The sequence below is a fragment of the Mastacembelus armatus genome, chromosome 9, assembly GCF_900324485.2.
Source record: "Mastacembelus armatus chromosome 9, fMasArm1.2, whole genome shotgun sequence".
Lineage (NCBI taxonomy): Eukaryota > Metazoa > Chordata > Actinopteri > Synbranchiformes > Mastacembelidae > Mastacembelus > Mastacembelus armatus.
In genome coordinates this window covers 3,215,774-3,235,532 of record NC_046641.1, presented here as the reverse complement: position 1 = coordinate 3,235,532, position 19,759 = coordinate 3,215,774, and the positions used below count along the sequence as shown (strand labels likewise).

At 40.3% G+C, this 19,759-nt stretch overlaps 1 protein-coding gene across 1 annotated transcript in view; it reads right to left on the bottom strand.

Annotated features, from left to right (window-relative positions):
* zmat4a (zinc finger, matrin-type 4a) overlaps positions 1-19,759 on the bottom strand; it is a 139,465-nt gene that overhangs the window by 26,737 nt on the left and 92,969 nt on the right. The window contains exon 5 of the mRNA XM_026321838.1: positions 7,197-7,418. Coding sequence (XP_026177623.1) covers positions 7,197-7,418 — 222 coding nt within the window. The remainder of the gene's footprint in view (positions 1-7,196; positions 7,419-19,759) is intronic.

Here is a 19,759-nt window from a genome sequence, read left to right as displayed (position 1 = left end):
AGAGCAGATATGAGGCGTAATGGACTGTTCTTTGATAGCCATGATAATGGATGGGAGTGAAAACACCAGCTGTGGCACAGCATGGAGTTTAAGAGAGTTTTTGTTTTCCTTCCTGGAGTTTGATGCATTTTCACATATTGTATCACCAGCTACACTAACCAAAAAGAAAAGAGCAATTTATCCCAAGGTCAGTGCTGTTTAATCATTTTTATATCAAAATCCCAATGCAAATGAATGCAAATCTAAGTCAAACATCATTTTTCTCAGGTAAGCTGTTTCTCCATATTTTTCCTATGGTATGTTTTAGAGAAGAAATTCAGATTTAAACAAACTAATTTCAGAAAAGTCTAAAGGACTAAAATTATGACAGTTTATAGACAGTATTTTCTATTTGATCTAGCCCTGGCCATTTATTTTGAATTGAATTAAAATGCTGAAAACACACACCGACCCTAAATAAAATGTACTTTTCACATTCTCCATATTTCTAAAGTCGCTTATGCTGTGCATAAAGCAGAATACAGAAATACATTCCTTACCACTCAAGTCACTAGTTATCTGGACACTGAGTCATGGACGAATAAAGCAGTAAAAATACAGAGACGCTGACTGGTCCATCACATCAAAAACATGCAGCATCTGCTTTCCTGTGCAGAACAAACACACTGTCAGAAACTCTGTCAGAAAAACTCATCTGCAGCTGTAACACTGACTGTAGTCGACATCGGATCATCGTGAGTTGAGGCTGAGTTTTTCTGTCAGATCCTTTTATATCAGTCTCCATCATTCAGGTACCTTCCCTGTCACCTCTATTTCAATTTCACTTGGCAACATAGTAAAGAAGTCTGTATGTTACACTGAATATTCTCCATTTTAAAATAAACACAAATAGCTTTTAGAATGGGAATATATCAAAACCACTTATACTAAGTTTTCTATACTAGTTTACGTTATTATTAAGTTATTACCCTTATTAGTCCCACAATGGGGAAATTCCATTACCACCCAAAGTGCACACACACAACAGTGAACACACACACTGTGAACACACATCCAGAGCAGTGGGCAGCCATAGCTGCTGCGCACGGGGAGCAGTTGGGGGTCCAGTGCCTTGCTCAAGGGTCTCACCTCAATCGTGGTATTGAAGGTGGACAGGGCGCTGGCTATTCACTCTGTGCCACCGACAATTCCTGCCGGACCTGCTTAACATGCAATGTTCAGGTCCAACTCCCTATCCGTTAGGCCACGACTGCCCCACGACTGTTCGCATTATTATGGCCTTACATACATGCATACATACTCATTATTCACGCAATCCAGAAGGACAAAAAACACAGAGTAATGGTTTCAGAATTTAGAATAAATAACAGTGTAGGTGTATTTTAGTCATAATAGGCATATTTTATGAATCGGTGTACACTGCCAGAGACAGAACAGATAACAGATGGCAGTGCTACAAATGAGATAAATGTGCATAATGTAACACATTCAAAGTTAATGATTACCTTAAAGAGCAACAATAATTTCTGATGTCCAATAAGTCTCCAGGAAGAGACTAATCCTTAACAAAAAAGGCAGATGACTACACACCCGCTCATTCGATCAACAGAACCAAGATGCCTGCAGTCTGGCTTTACATTGCCTGGTTGTCTGTCACTGTCAGGTATCAGGGTAAAGCTGGGATGCTCTTTCACACAGACATCCCACCACTGAAGCAGAGAAGATGCAGAGGCTGCAGCTCCTGGTTTATTTAGCTGCAGTGGTTGGAGAATGTAAGAAGATAGAGGAGTGTGGTATTTCAGCCTCTTATAGGAGTTCCATCATATTCTGCGTAATAAAGAGAATTAAGGAGCAATCATGTCTTTGTTTTCCTCTAGTTTCACATAATTGCAGTGATCTATGGCACTATGTGCCCTTATTACCCAGGCCTGCACTAGAATAAGGCTCTTACGTAAGATAATGCCTAACCTTTTTAACTTTCAGCACTATAGGTGAAAAAGACAGATCTATGGTCTCATACCCAGTCTGTAATTTATCCATCCATCAATCCATCCATCCAGTTATCTATACAACTTATCCTTTAAAGAGTTGCAGGAGGGCTGGAGCCAATCCCAAATCTCAAATCTATCAATAAGAGAAGTCAGAATGTGGCCACCGGAGGCAATACCAGCACTGCAAGACTGCTTTGAGTGCACACAGTGGGAGATTTTTAAGGAGGTGGCAATGAAGGATGGTATCATTTATCTGCAGGAATCTGTCATTGGCTACATAAACAAATGCACTGACAATGTTACTACTACCAAACCCCCCTGTGTTATATTTTATCTCCTATTTATCTTTTAGATCTATTTTTATGCTTGTTCTGTGGTGCTGTAATAAGCTGGGGGACAATATTTCATTTTTGTATGTTCTGACGTGGACAAGAAATGACAGTAAAGAATCTTCAATCTTGAAGTGTTCTTAAAGGATGCACATGGGCCAGGGACCCTAGGATAAAAATTGGATAACTTTCTGTGCTTTAAAACATTCATTGTGCTAATATAAGAAATAGGGTTGTACATGTGAGGTCTGGATATCCATATTAAATACAGTTCCACAGTCACTTTTATAACTGATAAATTATTGAAATGGTTACACAGATTTTAAGTTTTGGGTAAAGAAAGCTCAAGATACTTAAACTCCTCCACCAACACGAGGACGGAGCGCGAGATTGACAGACGGATCGGTGCATCGGCAGCAGTAATGCGGTCTGTGTACCGGTCCGTTGTGGTGAAGAAGGAGCTGAGCCGGAAGGCGAAGCTCTCGATTTACCGGTCAATCTACGTTCCTACCCTCACCTATGGTCATGAGCTTTGGGTCACGACCGAAAGGACAAGATCTCGGATACAAGCGGCTGAAATGAGCTTCCTTCTCAGGGTGGCCGGGCGCTCCCTTAGAGATAGGGTGAGGAGCTCGGTCACCCGGGAGGAGCTCGGAGTAGAGCCGCTGCTCCTCCACATCGAGAGGAGTCAGTTGAGGTGGCTCAGGCATCTGTTCTTGATGCCTCCAGGGCGCCTCCCTGGGGAGGTATTCCCGGCATATCCCACCGGGAGGAGGCCCCGGGGAAGACCCAGGACACGCTGAAGGGACTATGTCTCTCGGCTGGCATGGGAACGCCTCGGTGTCCCCCAGGAGGAGCTGGAGGAAGTATCCAAACCTGGTTTGGCTACTGCGCCCACAACCCGGCCCCGGATAAGTGGAAGAAGATGGATGGATGGATGGATGGTAAAGAAAGCACTGGTATAAAATTAGTCATATGTATCTGCAGATGCCAGAGATGAAGGACAGGAATCTGCGTAGGAATAGAAAAGGTCAGATCTGTTCATTCTATTGCTGCTGAAATAAAAGTTCAGAAGTAATGAGTTCAAAATATGTGCAAATATTGCAATTAAAGTTGGAGATTCTGGCTGACTCCAAGCTTATCTTGGACTTGTCTTAATTTCAGGAAAACTAATAATGCAGCGATAACCAGGAAAATGTACCTGCACAATCTGCCCAGACCAACATCTTAATCAACTGTCTACCACAAATTCCATTTGCATTTCATTATTACAGTAAATGAAACATCTCATATCAACACTATTGGCAATAATTAAATTTGAACAGTGAGCACCAATACAACCATTTAACTGACCACTGCAGATTTTGGAAACTGTAGTTATTTGCAGTAAAATGTTAGTTTGAGCAAAATGACTTTAAGCCATGTGATAGATCAGATTAATAGTAAAATCAATTTTACAGTATGCTGCAAAGTAAGGCTACAGTACATTATCTCAGATAGTCTGGTGATTACAATTATACAGTACACTGTCTAAATATGCTGAAAGCTATAAAAAACCAAAGCCCTTTTTTCATGTAGTGGTCATGACCTGGGTGGGTTGCAGGCACAGTTGACACCAGAAGGACCTCTACAGTGTAAGCAGCAGTGCAGTGCTAATGGCCTCTCTGTATATAGCAACACTCCTTTATACACAACAATAATCAGATCTCTATACCACAGCACCTCTTCCTTTATGGGAATTGTCAAAACATTTCATCACATAGCAATCTTTCGTGCCACACTACACATTTTTGAGAAATGTGTGTGGTGGGTTTTGGAGTTGATAGACAGGGAATGGCAAATGGGATGGACAAAGAGGAGAGACAAAATTGTCAAAAGGGTGACAGAGAAAAAATAGTGGTCTGAGTAGAAGCTGTGAAGGATGTGCTTCCCGGCAGTAGCAGCATCTCCATGCCTCCTCTCCCTATCCCGCCTGCTGCGGTCCCATTCCCCTCTCCACAGGCTCACAGCACTGGTTTTGCCTGATAGGATGATTTGCCACTTCATTACTAATTGATAATCGCTGGAGAGAAACACTCAACAGCCCAAGTGCTGAATAGTGCCTCTAGCACACTGTTGATGGTGGTGACTGTATCTCCTCTTAACACTGTAAAAACAGGAATTTTGGCAAAGAGATGAGTCCGGCGATAAGGATGCCTTTAAATTAGAACTGGACAGTAGCTTTTGGTGCAGAATCACAAAATGAATACAGGGGGAAAAAAATCAGTAAAATCAGTATGGTTGCTCTAAAAAACCACAAATTTTGTTTCCCGCACCTTTAATCTTTTTTATTATCATCGATAGCTACTAGATTACTATTACTGTACTAATTAATCTGCTAAAGTGCAGAACTTACTCTTCTTGTGCCTTTTGTTTTCATCAGTGACAGAGCATGTTCAGGTGCATTACCACCACCATGGACGGAAGTATGACCCTGACAGACAGGAAAACCAAAGTGGACTGCAATCTGACCAACAGACATGCACATATGTTCCAACAGTAAGTGTAAATAAATAGCAGTGTCTTAAGTTTTATGTGACTTTTATCCAGATTCAAGAGATTTGAAAGGACAACTGTAAATGGGGCCTGCAGTGAACTCGTATTTGCATCTTTCTTGATTTTTTAAATTTTTTTGCATATTTGTCACTTAAATGATTCAGATCATATTTTAATATTACAGATATTAGATTAGATAAGACAAGCATATACAAAAAGCAGTTTATAAATGATGATTTCATTTATTAAGGGAAAAAAGCTGCCAAACCTGCCTGTGAAAAAGTAATTGCCCCCTCTTCCTAAATCATGATTAACATTTTTTAGAAAGCTGATTTAAATTTCACTTGCCTGATTACTGCCAGACCTGTTGAATGAAGAAATCACTTAAAGAGCAGCTGTCTGACAAAGTGAAGCACACTAAAAGATCTCAAAAAGAAATAAAAAGAAATTTAAAGAACAGATGAGAAACAAAGGAACTGACATGTATCAGTTTGTAACAGGTTACAAAGCCATTTCTAAGGCTTTTGGACTCCAGCGAATCACAGCGAGAGACATTATCCACAAATGGAGAAAACTCGGAATAGTGGTGGACCTTCCCAGAAGTGGCCGTCCCACCAAAATTACTCCAAGAGCACAACGACGACTCATAAAAGGAGCTCATAAAAGAACCCAGAACAACATCTGAAGAACTGCAGGCCTCACTTGTCTCAGTTAAGGTGTTCATGATTCAACAATAAGAAAGAGACCGATGAGACAAAAGTTTAACTTTTTGGAAGGTGTGCATCCTGTTATATGTTGCCTAAAACACAACATTTCATAAAAAGATACATACAGTCAAACATGGTGCTGGTAGTGTGATGGTCGGGCTGCTTTCAGTTCAAGACCTGAATAACTTGCCATAACTGATGGAACCATCAATTTTGCTTTCTACCACAAAATCCTGAAGGAGATTGTCCAGCAATCAATTTGTGACGTCAAGCTCACGTGCACCTGATACAGCAGCAAATCCACCCCTGAATGGCTCTAATAAACAGATACAAACACTTTTTCACAGCACTGTATGTCTACATACATATTTAGATGTAAGCCTGAAGGTATGTTTACTGCATCTACTGTATATACTGATTCAGCTAACGTTTGGAATAGAATTTTAGTTCTATAGAAATATTATGATTGGTTTGGCTTGCTACAAAAGAAAGAACAAAATGTGGACAAAAATGTACTGTACTTGAATTAGACAACAGTGGCTCAAAATCTCACTGGCCAATAAGACAAAGCTGGACTGACTGCAACCACTCAATTTGCCCTCAACCAGCCCCAGCACACCTATAAGGCATAAAGAACCAGTCAGGCCTGAAGTTAAGGGTCCATCCGTCTGTGAGGATTTGTTTCGCCCATTCGGTATGGCCACGCACTGATGCCCTTTACAACACCTCTGGGCTTCTTCTGCTCTTTTGGCAGCTGGTCCTTCACTGGCTGGAATAATACTGGGTAATTGTTATTGACATAATGTAAGTGGGAGATGATAACCAAGCGCCTTCTCTCCTCTTTGGTAAAATTAAGTTTGTGACTGGTGGACTCAAGATGGAGTCAAACTCCAGTCCAGAGGGCTGTCTTTCACTTCAATAGTAGACAACTATAGTCTCAGTTCTTTCTGAATGCAAGGGAGCTCTCTATCACTGATCAATATATCACCTGTCATATTATTAACAGGAGCTCATCACTAAAGAGGCCACACCCACTGCAGACAAGACAAGAATTACCACTTCAACATCCTCTCATATCTACTTGTTGTCTGACAGTGACCAATTGCTAGAACAGAAAATATCAAATGTTCATACTCATACAGCTAGTAGATATTTATAGTGACTGACCTATAAAGTGCTCTAATATTTTTGTGACTATGAAGTGTAAAAAATGTGAACGTAGTATCACTGATTGTACACACTCCACCACAGGGCGGTTTAGTATCTTTCTGCTCATTGTTTTGGTGTCATGCTGTTTCAGTGACAATGAGGCCACGAGGCCCAGAGAGATTGCTTCAAAACCAAACATCAGGCTGTCATTTTTGTGCACAAATATTTCTTATAGGGCAGTACTTGGATTTTTTGACTATAGATGTATTTTTTTGCTGTGTAACTGTTGCCCATTCAATTCAATCCATTGACTCCATAAAAATGGTAGACTGTCAACCAAATTTTCTGGATTGCTACATATCAAACAAAACAGTTTTTATTTAAATAACAGTGATGTGTTAATTGTTGTTGAGAATAAATTAGGTGCAAAATTCAGAGTACAAAGTAGCATATGACCACATATGACTTCAGCCATGCCTCCATACCTTTCATCTCTCCCATGTCCAGGGTCTTGCCCAGCTGCTCCAATAGGTCTGCTCTGGCAGCATTCTTCTTGTGCTTTTTGCCATCATAATGCTGCTGGGCCATGCCAGGGTTGTTGAACCAGGCATTGCATAGCTGGCAGTAGCGATCTGAGTCACGCCGCTGTCGCAGGGAGGTCATGGGAGACGTTTCTGGGGAGTTCTTTGCAGGACTGCAGGACATCTCTAAAAACAACAACAAAACACTAAATTGAGGTCCTACAAGTGTTTTATAGTACATAAGGAGGCAGAGGTTCTACCCTGATTTTTAATAATGAAAAATACATTCAAACATGTGCCGCATTCTCAGCAAAAGTGCAGGACCTCAAGGTTTGACTTAGATAAATGAACGCCTCTATAATTCATATATATGACTTTGTATTTAAAAAATTACACAGAACCTAAAAATACATTCAGACATGACACACAACACAAGGAAGAGAGGACAAGACATTCACATGGATTACAAGATTCTGTCTTCCTGTTTGAATACTGTACCTGCTGTGATTAGACAACCAAAGACCAAACAAAAGTCACCAGTTAAAAGGGAATGCAGATGATCTATAACATACAGCATAGGTGTCTTTTTCTTGTATTTTCTGTTGTTAGACTTGACATATATATGCTGTTACCCATGTGACTTATATTTTTAATGACCAGTTTCATTAGTAGCACATTATTCTGCTACTGTGCATATTGGCATATTGTTTCCATCTTTGAGTTAAAATCTGTTTTAGAATTATAGTTGGCTTGTATACATTTAACATGCCTAATGTGAACATGACAGGCCAAAATGGTAATATTTTGAGTTAAAGTGAGTTATGGCACCATTTTTTTAAACCAAGAATGCAGACTGTTAACAGCATGTCAGCCCTGCCTCAAAGCACAAGTTGGCGTTTAAATTAGAGATTTGTAGCCAGCAGACAGAGCAAAATGTAAGGAATTTAATGAGCACTGATCAGCTGCAATGTAACAATGACTGTGGCCCTCCTACTGCAGCCCTCTGAATAACAAGCTCCATTCAGTGTTGTGAGAAGAAAACCTAAATCCTGCTTGGCAAATGCAATAAAGAGCATGCTCTTCTCGTGGCTGCCCACTTGTGCTTTCTCGCATGGATGACAGCATTAACCCCAAACGAGTGCCGCATTGCACCGAGTGCTCCCTGACACAAAACTGTACTGAGCCTAATCACTTTTAACACTCCAGTGCTCCACCCACCCTAAGTCAACATTTAGTGCTGTCCCATTGCGTTCCATTACACCAGTCAACATTTCAAAATGGCTGCTCCCATGAAAACCATAGGAGAGAGAGTATGTATAGAAACTCAGCTGTCAGCAGTTCGCGCTGCTCTTCAGAGAATCAGGGCTCAGCCATTAGCACAACAGAGTTTACTTTAACATTTCATTTAACACTCAGCAGCTGGCTGATGCTCTCATCCACAACATCTGGCTAGCATGTATGATTGGAGACTGTGATTGTGACCCCTTCAATTAAACTGATCAACTTAATTTAATCCCTACAGTTGTTTATTGAAGTAGGTCAGAGGTCAGCTACAGAACATCGGCCCTAGAGCTGTTCTGGACTTAATGCCTTGCTAAAAGTAAAGTAGTTTTCAGAGGAAGGGGTGTGCATCCGCCATAAAATCAGCAACTGAATCCAAGGAGTAACACACCAGCCATGCTATAAGCATCCTAACCACAAAGCTTCAGATTAAAGGCGCACCACCAACAGTACAGTAAGCAATCTACCTGCTCTTTGCTCGTCAGTAGCTTGTAATATATAAATAGCTAAAAGTCTGATATTCCATCATAGCTGTTTAGATATCTCTAGCATATGAGATATTAAAGCATGACTCTTTGGTTTCAACAAAAACACTCAGGCATTCACCAAGCAGACCAGACAGGGCTGAATTTAGAGGCTGTAGGAAACTCAAAGAAGGTGAAATATTAACAGTTTGTGGAGATGACAAAGATATTATTCTAAATACTAAAACTAAATTGAGATTCAGACTCAGACACAAATCTGTAAAATATTTATATATGAATGACTGGCAGCAACTGGATTTTAGAGCAGAATGTTTACACACTATATTTTTAACACCAGCTGACTCAAATAGACTTGGTCTGATTTGGTTCAATCAGTGTTCAGGCCCAAATCACATTTACACACACATCACACTTGTTGTAGTTGTGACTGTATCTCCAAAATGTTGAACTTGGTGTATACTGGTAAATATAACAACCCACATGACTCATTTAGATAATGAAACGTGTTTCCTCCTGACCTATACACTGAAAATACTGCCATCTTCTCACTGTCTTTGTAGTGAATTATGAACTGCATTGAGTGAACAGATTTGTAAGGCTTTTTACTGCAAGAACAATTCAGGAGCAGATCAGAAGATAAACTACTGTAGAACAGTTAAATCCTAACATTACCTCAGGGAATGTAAAATTCACAGAGCTCTCTAAAATTATCTCACTTGCACCTTCATGACTCCTGTAACTGCAGTTGTGCCATTTGTAGCACCAGTCTAAAATTGGCCTCTCACATCACTGATATCAGCAAAAATCAACAGATCTAAAACAGCAACAGCAGCTATTTGGAGATACTTTATTTTCTTTGTCCAAATGCCATTTTCACGCACAAAGTATATTTATTTGATATGTTAGGTACACCTAATATCTCCTACTACACACAGGTGTCTCTTTATATTCAGGGAAGCATTTGAGATTTCAAGGTGCTGGAGTGGGCAAGATAAAAACCACTTGAGAAAAACTGAAACATTTAGTAACATTTAGGCCTGATTTTACTGATCATTTTAAAAGAGTACTGCACCAATTCAGCACTGCTCTTGTATAACGTTTTGAAACCTGTGACAGTTTAAAGAAAGAAAGATGAAGTAGAACGAGAGATGTTGTCTTTTATATTGCAAACCTTTGCATTCCTTGTTCAAACCTGGTGCCATATTATGCCAGGTCAGACAGATACACAGATGTGATTTTTGTGCTGTCACCGAATCATAACAGTGAAGTTCAGGCCATAAATCCAAAACAATGACTTGAAAGACACTGTAGCAAAGGGAACCGCAGAGTGCCATGGCATTTTCTTGTGGTTTGTAACAGCAAGTAAACACAGAATGCAAACCTGAGTCTCCAGAGTCAAAGTCCTGCTTTCTGTATACTCACTGCTCACCTCAACCATAGCAGGTCTCTCTAAGATATAGATATGTACCCTACCTTTGAAAAAAAAGGAATGAACAAAACAGGATTTATTAGTCAAAGATGACCACAAATTGAGAGAAAATGAGAAACCAACTGGAGAAACTCAATACTTTTGCAAATATTCAGGAATTAAAGAAACATGAGTACTAGATCCGAGCAAAGCACATTTATCATCATCAGCATGACTTCTGTGTACCGTATTCTCCTCCACCAAAGTGTGAGCACACTCAAATTTCATCACTGCTTTCACCACAGTGTCCTGAGCATTTGTCTAGCAATTCAATTCAATTCAATTTATTTGTATAGCACCAAATCACAATACAAATCATCTCAAGGCACTTTACAAAAAAATAAACAAACAAACAAAAAAAAACAAAACAATTCCCTTATGAGCAGCACTTGGCGACATTGGAGAGGAAAAACTCCCTTTAACAGAAGGAGAAACCTCCAGCAGAACTGGGCTCAGTTTGGGCGGCCATCTGCCTCGACCGGTTGGGGTGAGTGGATAGAGCAGAGAGAAAAGAACAGCAACAATAAACAACAAATAGACACTGCAGGTTGGTGGAGCCAGTAACTGCACATCAGTGATATACAGCTCCAGGACCAGGGACACCTGCTGAAGGTACAGAGAGAGAGAGAGAGAGAGAGAGAGGGAGGGAGAGAGCACAAACTAGGGGAGAGAGAGAGCACAAGGTTAGTGACATTCAATGGTGGAATATACATGAGGTGGGAGGAGAGAAGAGAGGGGAGGGGAAGGGAAAGGGGGGGGTTAGGGTAGGGGAGCTAGGTGCACCGATGGTCCTCGGGCAGTCTAGGCCTATAGCAGCATAACTAAGGGATGGTTCAGGGTTACCTGAAGCCAGCCCTAACTATACACTTTGTCGAAAAGGAAGGTTTTAAGTCTAGCGTTAAAGGCAGCTTGCCAGTTTTACCTAAAGTCTTTACTTTTCAATCTAGACAGCACACTCCTCATTCATAGCAGGCTGCATTATTGCAGAGTGGCTCTCTGGTCTCATATATAACCCAGGAAAAAAAAAAAGGATTGCAGCCCTTTCCTTCCATTTAGAGCATCATTAGAGACATACTGTTTAATGCCCCTGTGTGATCTCAATGAGCTCAGTTCAAAGTGGCAAGAGGCAGATGGTGTCAGCTCGGTGTGGCACCTGCTGTGTAAAGAACACTTTAAACTCAGTAAAAAGGCCCTTGCATCTCTATATTACAGGTTTAACCATCAACAAGGCAAAATATGCCTTATTTTGCTGCACAGCGACGAATACATGAGTTTTGGAGCTTTGGACACACAGAGCAGACGCACTATCAGAGTGCACAATCAAACCACTCTACGAAGAATGCAGCGTTTTTCTGCAGCCTTAATATTTTTCTGGCACTGATGTCTGAGAAGACCATATTTTGGAAGAAGTAGAGCATGGTGCGAATCATCCCAGCTTCATGGTCTTGATTTATTATCATCATGTCAAGTACACAGTACACATGCCACATTTTATAATGGCAGCCTTGCAGCTAGTTAGTCAGAGGCCACACACATATAGACACACACATATACACACACTACAGTGGTTCACTGGCCTGATAGGCGCTGTGATAACTGACAAAATGCAAGGATGAGAGGTCTGAAGAAAAGACTGAAGCAATCCAGCACACTACAGCATTACAATATGTTATTTGTCTCTGTTTCCTTTTGAGAGTTAGTATGGTACTGCAATAAAAAAAATGCAATGCAAATTTTAAATTTAGTTTTAGTTTTCAGTGTAGGTATTTCACAGCTACAAATTTAGAAGCTGGTAGAGAAAAATGATTTTTAGGTCTTCTCTCATTTGTGTGTTCATGTGAATGAAATTAAAATTGGATGATCCTGAGCACCACTTATAACTCCACTGGTAGACAACACTTGGCTATCACCCACTTACTCTTCAGCAGTTACATACTGTTGTATGTCATGTGTCAAAACCAAAAGGCAGGATGTGGCAGGGTCCAGCATGAGTTTGCAATTTTACTCACTCCATAGCCACAAAGCTCAATACCAGAACTGACCCATTAGTCACAATTATCTCTGAATGTGTTCCCAACCAGAAGAGAGCCACTGAGACTCTTGACATGACCTGTAATCAAATAGATGTGTGGTGCAGGTAATTGCTGGCAAAGGCAGACTGGAGAAAAGCTGCTGGCACCAGGGCACTGTTAGGGGTGCAAACTGGCTGATAGCAAAGGTATGAGAAATAATAAAATATATATATGTTTGTTTATTTTTACACACACACACACACACACACACACACACACACACATGTGCAGGCTTTGCAAAGATGCCTCTGAGACAATCCAGCTCATAACAGCAGGTTGTAAGATGCTAGCAGGCAGGGCATACACTACATGGAACGCCATAACCAAGTGTCTGGCATCTGTGCCGAGTATGGGCTGGAGGTCCCAGGGTCAAAATGGGACACACCTTCAAAGGTGGTGGAAGAATGACCGAGCTCAGATCCTGTGGGTCTTCTAGATACAGACTGACAAACAGGTGATGACTAACCAACTGGACATAGTAATGGTGGACAAACAGCAGAAGAAAGCCGTAGTGGTAGATGTAGCGATCCCAAGCAACATCAGAAAGAAGGAGCACAAGAAGTTTGAGAAATACCAAGGGCTGAAAGAACAGCTAGAAAAGATGTGGAAGTTGAAGGCAACAGTGGTCCCTGTGGTAATCGGCACCCTCAGGACTGTAACCCCCAAACTGGGAGAGTGGCTCCAACAGATCCCAGGAACAACATCAGAGCTCTCAGTTCAGAAGAGCACAGTGCTAGGACTCACTGAGGCACTATACTGTGGGTGGGTGCAGGTCTACAAAGTCAGCATGTCTGTCCTCTAACAATGGATCTCTATACCAAATTTCAAGATAGTCAGTCCAATTGGTGCAGACTGCTAACACTGCCAAATCACTACATGCACATTGTGAATGAGGCACTTCAGTTTTGAACCTCCTAAAATGACACTAGGAATTGACAGTAATAGTGTTTCTGCTCTTTACATAAAGGGAAGCTATTCTTGAAATTCCAGATTTATACAGTGAGATTCATTATAGTAAGTATAATGGCTTTTTCATTCCCATTTGGACATTATTTTAATGTTCTTTTTTATGTGATTTTTTTTTTCTTCCTATTTTTTATCATGCTGTTGGCCCACACATATTACTAGAAATGTAATGCCTATCTAGACATCACAAGGGGTGCAAGAGATTTTTTTCTTGAGTGTGCCATTTAGGAGCTTACTATTGATGGGGCAATGGAATTTGTGGTAAATGAATATACTGTATGTTAGCTCAGAGGATGTGATGTGCTGCTTCAGCTGGAGAATAATAGAAACAGCAGCCAAATAAAGGAATTCAGACAGGATTGAGTATGTCAAAAGCAACTTGTTCTTGGATGGGGCTATGCTGGGGCTGTTATAGAGGGTGTCCCTAAAGTCTCTTAACAATTTAAAAAGATTATTACAAAAGCAAATGAACAGATAAATATGTGGAAATTATTACAAAATGTTTACAAAAGGTTTTTTTTGCCTTATAACCACTGAGTACATAAGATATCTCATCAATTGCCTTTGTAATATATTTTTTAAATTGTAAAGAAACTTTATGGACATCCTGTAATTTAGAGGACTGATGTAGGTTTCATTTGTCATTGTGAACACTGCAGCAGATACAGTATGTGCCATTAAGGTTACTCAGGAACTCTCATTTCTTCACAAGTGCTTGGAATTTAAAGTGATTCAGGTCCTTCAGTAGGGACATTTTCTATAGCAGAAATTAGTCATAATACTGACATCACTCATAGTGTTTATCTGCAGGGGGATGATGAAAAGCTTACATTTCAAAATGTAGCATTACATAAACAAAAGCTACTCTATAGCTCTTGTTGGGGATATATTGATGATCATGACATCTGCAGAGCACCTTGAGAGTGCTTGGATTGTACACTATGGTGTTCTGTGTAGGTAGCTGCCGGTTAAAAGCTATTTCATATGTACTTAGTCTACTCTGTTTTGTGCTATAGGAAGCTCTTTGTGTGAAGAGTTTACTCATCCAGCCAAGGTCATAAAAGAAAACTAAAAATCCATTAAATTCACATCTACAGTATGACGTAGAAACCAACTCTCACCTCTCATCCACTAAAGGCTAAAAGAAATGCAGTTTCCATTTGCCACACAAATGTAGCATTTTATTTCTCTGCTGAAGTGGAACACATCATTTCGCCTGCATTAGTTTCTAGCACTGCATTGTGATTAAATGCCAAAGCCTGTCCTTGCATGGCATTTGTATGCCAACAGAAAATCAGTACAAAGTAGACCTATTTAGCATGAACAGAGTTATAAATCTGAGGAAATTCAATGTGTTGGAGAAAAAGGGGATCAAAATGTTCTGAATTCATGTAGTTATTTCTTGCTGCTTCCTTTTGGGCTTTCACACACCCTACCGCCCTGTGGCCTGAAAACCCAGGCTGGCTCTATAGGACACAATGATGTGCAGGACACAAACCAAACATTTTTGTATATTTTCAGATATGAGGGTAGGAACCTATGCTAGTTGTACAGCCATGAAACACAGGAAAACAAAACAGCTCCATACGGAAGTATTATTACTCAGTTCACAAAACTGAACAAGCACATTTTGCCCTTTAGGATTTAAAAAGTTTGAAATAGAAAAGACAAGACGAAGGAATATACTTACTAAGCAAATTTCTATTGACAATAAAAATTTGCATCATCACAGGTTATCAATTTAATTATTTTATATGACTGCTACTGCTGGAGTTCAATTAAACTATCATATTGCAGTTGACTGGAGCTGCTATGACACATTCAAAGACAGTAAGAATGAGCAAGAGGCAAGGCAACAGAAAGTGAAAATAATGTAAAAATATCAAGTTATTGCATTGCCTGCATTTAGTCTTCTGATGCTGAGCAGGTAGCTCTGCTAAATAACTTTTTAATCATTTAAATATGGGGATAAGGGCACATATTTTCAGGCAGTTCCTCCTGGAAGGCATTCATAATGATGCACTGGGGTGTTCACAGCAGAACTGACATAGAAAAATAGTTAGGCAACAGATGTAAAATGACAACTAGAATGAGACATACAACCCTCTCTTGCCCCTACACAGCTGGTCATTCATGGTGTAAAGTGTACACTAACAGTCTACATATACTGTGTATATATATTTTAGAAGCTAATATCAGCTATGCCTGAAGTGAAGTTTCACTGGAACAGTGGTGTGAACATCAGGTCAGGACGATGATAAAGCCAGGATTTTGTTATTTACCATGCTAAAATTTGGCAACTTGGCTAATTAGGGTATTTCATTAGTTTTACAGATATTTGGAAAGAAAACAAAGTGCTGAACAAAATATTTGACCTGGTGATGGTACTGAACGAAGTTAGTATGACAGTTAGGATCATCAAAATGACATTTGTCCTATAAGAAACATTTATGGCTCCAACTTAATGAGGATCTTAGAATTGAGCTGCTGCTCTATACCAAAATGCCAGCAAATATTCACAAAACATAAATTCAACTGCTCAAAAAGCACTTCAACATATAAGTCTGTCTATTTAGTGATTGTGAATCAGTTTCTCCTGCTTTGAAGCAAATGAAAGTGACAACCGGTGCAATGAAGACGCAAAAGTAAGACAACCCCCAAAAAGGGAATGGTTTTACATGTGGTGGTCACAGACAAATGTTCTCCCCTTATTCTTCCTGACTGATTCTTCTCAGGCTTTTTTGCTCTTGTCCTTGTCACAGCAGGTAGCATGAGGCAGTACCTGCAGGCCAATCAGGTTGCACAGGTAGTCCAGTTACTTCAAGATAGCACAGCCATACGTGTAGTCGCAATAAGGTTTGCTGTGTTTCCCTGCACAATCTCAAGAATATGGAGGAGATACCAGGAGACCGGCTGTTACACCAGGAGAGCTGGACAGGGACACTGTCCTACAAAGTGACCTCCAACAGACCACTGGTGTGTATGATTCTGACCAAGCTCTCAGTAACACACTGTATAAGGTATGAGGGCTTAACGTCCTCTGTGCTCACAGCCCAGCACCATGAAGCTCAATCGGCATTGGCCAGAAAACACCACAATTTGACAGGTCAGCTACTGGTGCTCCGTTCTCTTGACAGATGAAAGTAAGATCACACTGAGCACATGTGACAGGCATGAAAGAGTCTGGAGAAGGTGAACAGTATGCTGACTGTAACTTCATAGAGCATTAGATTAGATTAGATTAGATTAGATAAACTTTATTGGTCCACAAGGGAAATTCCTTGGTCACAGTAGCTCAGTTACATACAGACACTCTTGAAAACTATTAATACAAATGAAAATAGAATAGAAAAATATGAGCAGAAAATACAACATTTGAATGTGTACAATATACACACAGAAGTAAATATACACTATATACAAACATAAATAGTCAACACCACAGAAGAGCCTGTGGTGGAGGATGGTGGAGTCATCTGCTGCAAATGGGGGAAGTTATTAAACAGAAGGATGGAGAATGGTATGAACAGAGTCCTGTACCATTCACTGTGACAGTGGAGCTGGATGAGTCTGTTGGAGAATGAGCTCCTCCGACTCTCTATGATCTGGTGAAGTGGGTGTGAAGAATTGTCCATGATGGAGAGCAGTTTGTCCAGCATGGTGGTGGGTCAGTGATGGTCTGGGGAGACATAACCTTGAAGAGCCACGTCGACGTCCATATCACAGTCAACAGTACCCTGGCTGCTGTGAAGTACCAGCATGGAGTCCCCATAGCGATTGTCAGACCTTACACTGGTCTGGTGGGCCCTGGGTTCCTCCTGGTGCAGGAATGTGCTCAGTCTCATGTGATCAGGTGGTTCCTCTGTGCCATTGACTGGCCCTCACATTCCACTCACCCAAATCCAGTTGAGCACTTATGGGACATTATGTCTTGGTGCATCCAACACCACAGTCACCACAGACTGTCCAGGAGCTCACTGATGCCCTGGTCCAGGTCTGGAAGGAGATTCCCCAGGACCCCATCCACTGACTCATCTGGAGCAGCCCAGATGTTGTTTTACAAGTGCATTATCTGAAAATGACCCACACAGGGGCCATACACACTTCTGGGTCACATTATGAGTTGCTGTAATGAAACTGACCCAACCTATATGATCCTGTGATCTCAGTTTTTCACTTTGAGTTCAGTGTGATATTAAATACAGTCCTCCATGGGCTGATGATTCTGGTTTCCAATGACCATTGTCATGTCATTTCTTCTGGACAAATTGTAGAACATACCTTAGTAAAGATTTTTAATTTAAGATCTGATGTTTAAGTGTTCTATTTTTGAGCAGGATACATGAAAATTTAAAATGGTCTGAATGGTGCAGTTAGCCCATTAGACACTTTGGACTTTGGAAGGCATTTAAACCACTTTACTTTCTGCAAAATTTATTGTGTTGTAAACACAATTATAAATTAATAAATGCAATTTTTTTTACATGTGTATGTCCAGTCAACTCAACCTGTCATAAATTAAGAGGCTCTACACACATGTCCAGCACAAATGAAATAAGGTGTCACAATCTCAATCCTAGCCTTGTTGTTTGACTCACCACCATTCCATATACTGTATACCTGTGGGTTTTCTCTGCCAGACTGTCCTATGTGCTTGCCAGAGCCTAAGCGTTCCAGCCACCTGTTGTTGTGTTCTTCCTGTGTTCCCTGTTTGTATTACTAACTCATTATTGGAGTCTGCCTGCATTACTGGACCCTGCCTCTTGTCTGTTTCCCCCTGGATTCATTGCTGCTTTTGGACTGATTGCATTTTATTGATCCATGTTTGGACGCTGACTTTTTGTCCCTGCCTTATTGTGTTTACCTGGACTCAGTGTAAACTTTGTTTATTGTATATTAAGAGTGTTCAACTCCATCTGTCAGACTTGTGTATCTGCATTTGCACTACTCCCTCAATTTGCAATTTCTTTAAATGAAAAGTGACACAGGATATATCTAACCGCAATTTGCCATAACACTCCTGAATACTTTTGTAAATGAGGGATTGTAAATTTTGACTTTTAATTAAAATACAGCTGAGTCCATATCTGGGAAAAATGGAAAATTTGTAACAATTTAAAGAAAAGTCTGCAATGCAATAAAGTGTGCAAAATGTTAAGAGGTCTGAAGCCTAATAACAGGGAAACAGGGGGCTATATCAAAATACAGGCCTGTTTAAATGTTATTGCTTGCATTTAGACAGTAACTGCTGGCTAACAGGCTGAAACATTTGGAGTTTAATGGTTCCTGTGAAGGAAAAACACCATGGCCATATTGCATTTTAGTCCTGGAATTCTCAAAATCATCTTCTACTAAATCAGTGCAGGGAAAAAATATCCCCACATTAAGCTGCAGATGTTAAATGAATGACATTCATGGGAGCTATTATGCTTATGGCCCAGACAATTGGAAACTGGCCAGAATGTGAATATAGTCTATGGCTAAAGGAAACCATGTGGAACCCATAAGGAAATTGAAAATGTGGCTGTATAAAACACTAATGACAAATTAACATTCATTCAAAGTGCCTGAGCTTTAAAATTGCAATACATTACAATACTGAATACTGAGAATGAACTAAATGCAGATGAGCATGTGCTATGTGGGTCAGTGAAAAAAATCACATTAACATAACGGTGTCTAAGTAAAAGGGCAAGGAAGAGTTACTTGTCAGCTCATAGAAGCTATGTGTTATAATCTGCCTGTTGGGAAAAACAAACAATAATTTTAGCTATCAGATGAAATTCTTGCATGTTCAAAAAGTTAATCTGAAATGCAGAATAACTGCATACACAGGACTTTTCAACAGTATGATTTCAGTTTGATGATGGCGCAGTTTTAAAATGTTTATCGTGGGTTTTGGATGGTTGTTGTGGACCCACAAGGATGATGTACACCACCTGTTTAAAAGGGGGAAATGTATCAAGTAAGTTTATGAGGCTCTCCCATGACAACTGAAATGCTGTGTGCTCCCATCAGTGTTTATTGAAACTTTTTTAATAGTAGCACCTGCATGAATGTTTGGTGTTTGGGCTGAGTGAGGAAATAAATGCTTGGCAAGCTTGAGTTTTTGCAACTGTGTATTGGCTGACAGCAGACTGAAACAATAGTAGGTCTCGAGAGGCAGGTGGATCAACACAGGAACTTGGGCAGTCCGCTGACGTTACTTATGTAAAAATCAATAGCCCAAGCCTCCTGGTCCCCTGGATTTATCTT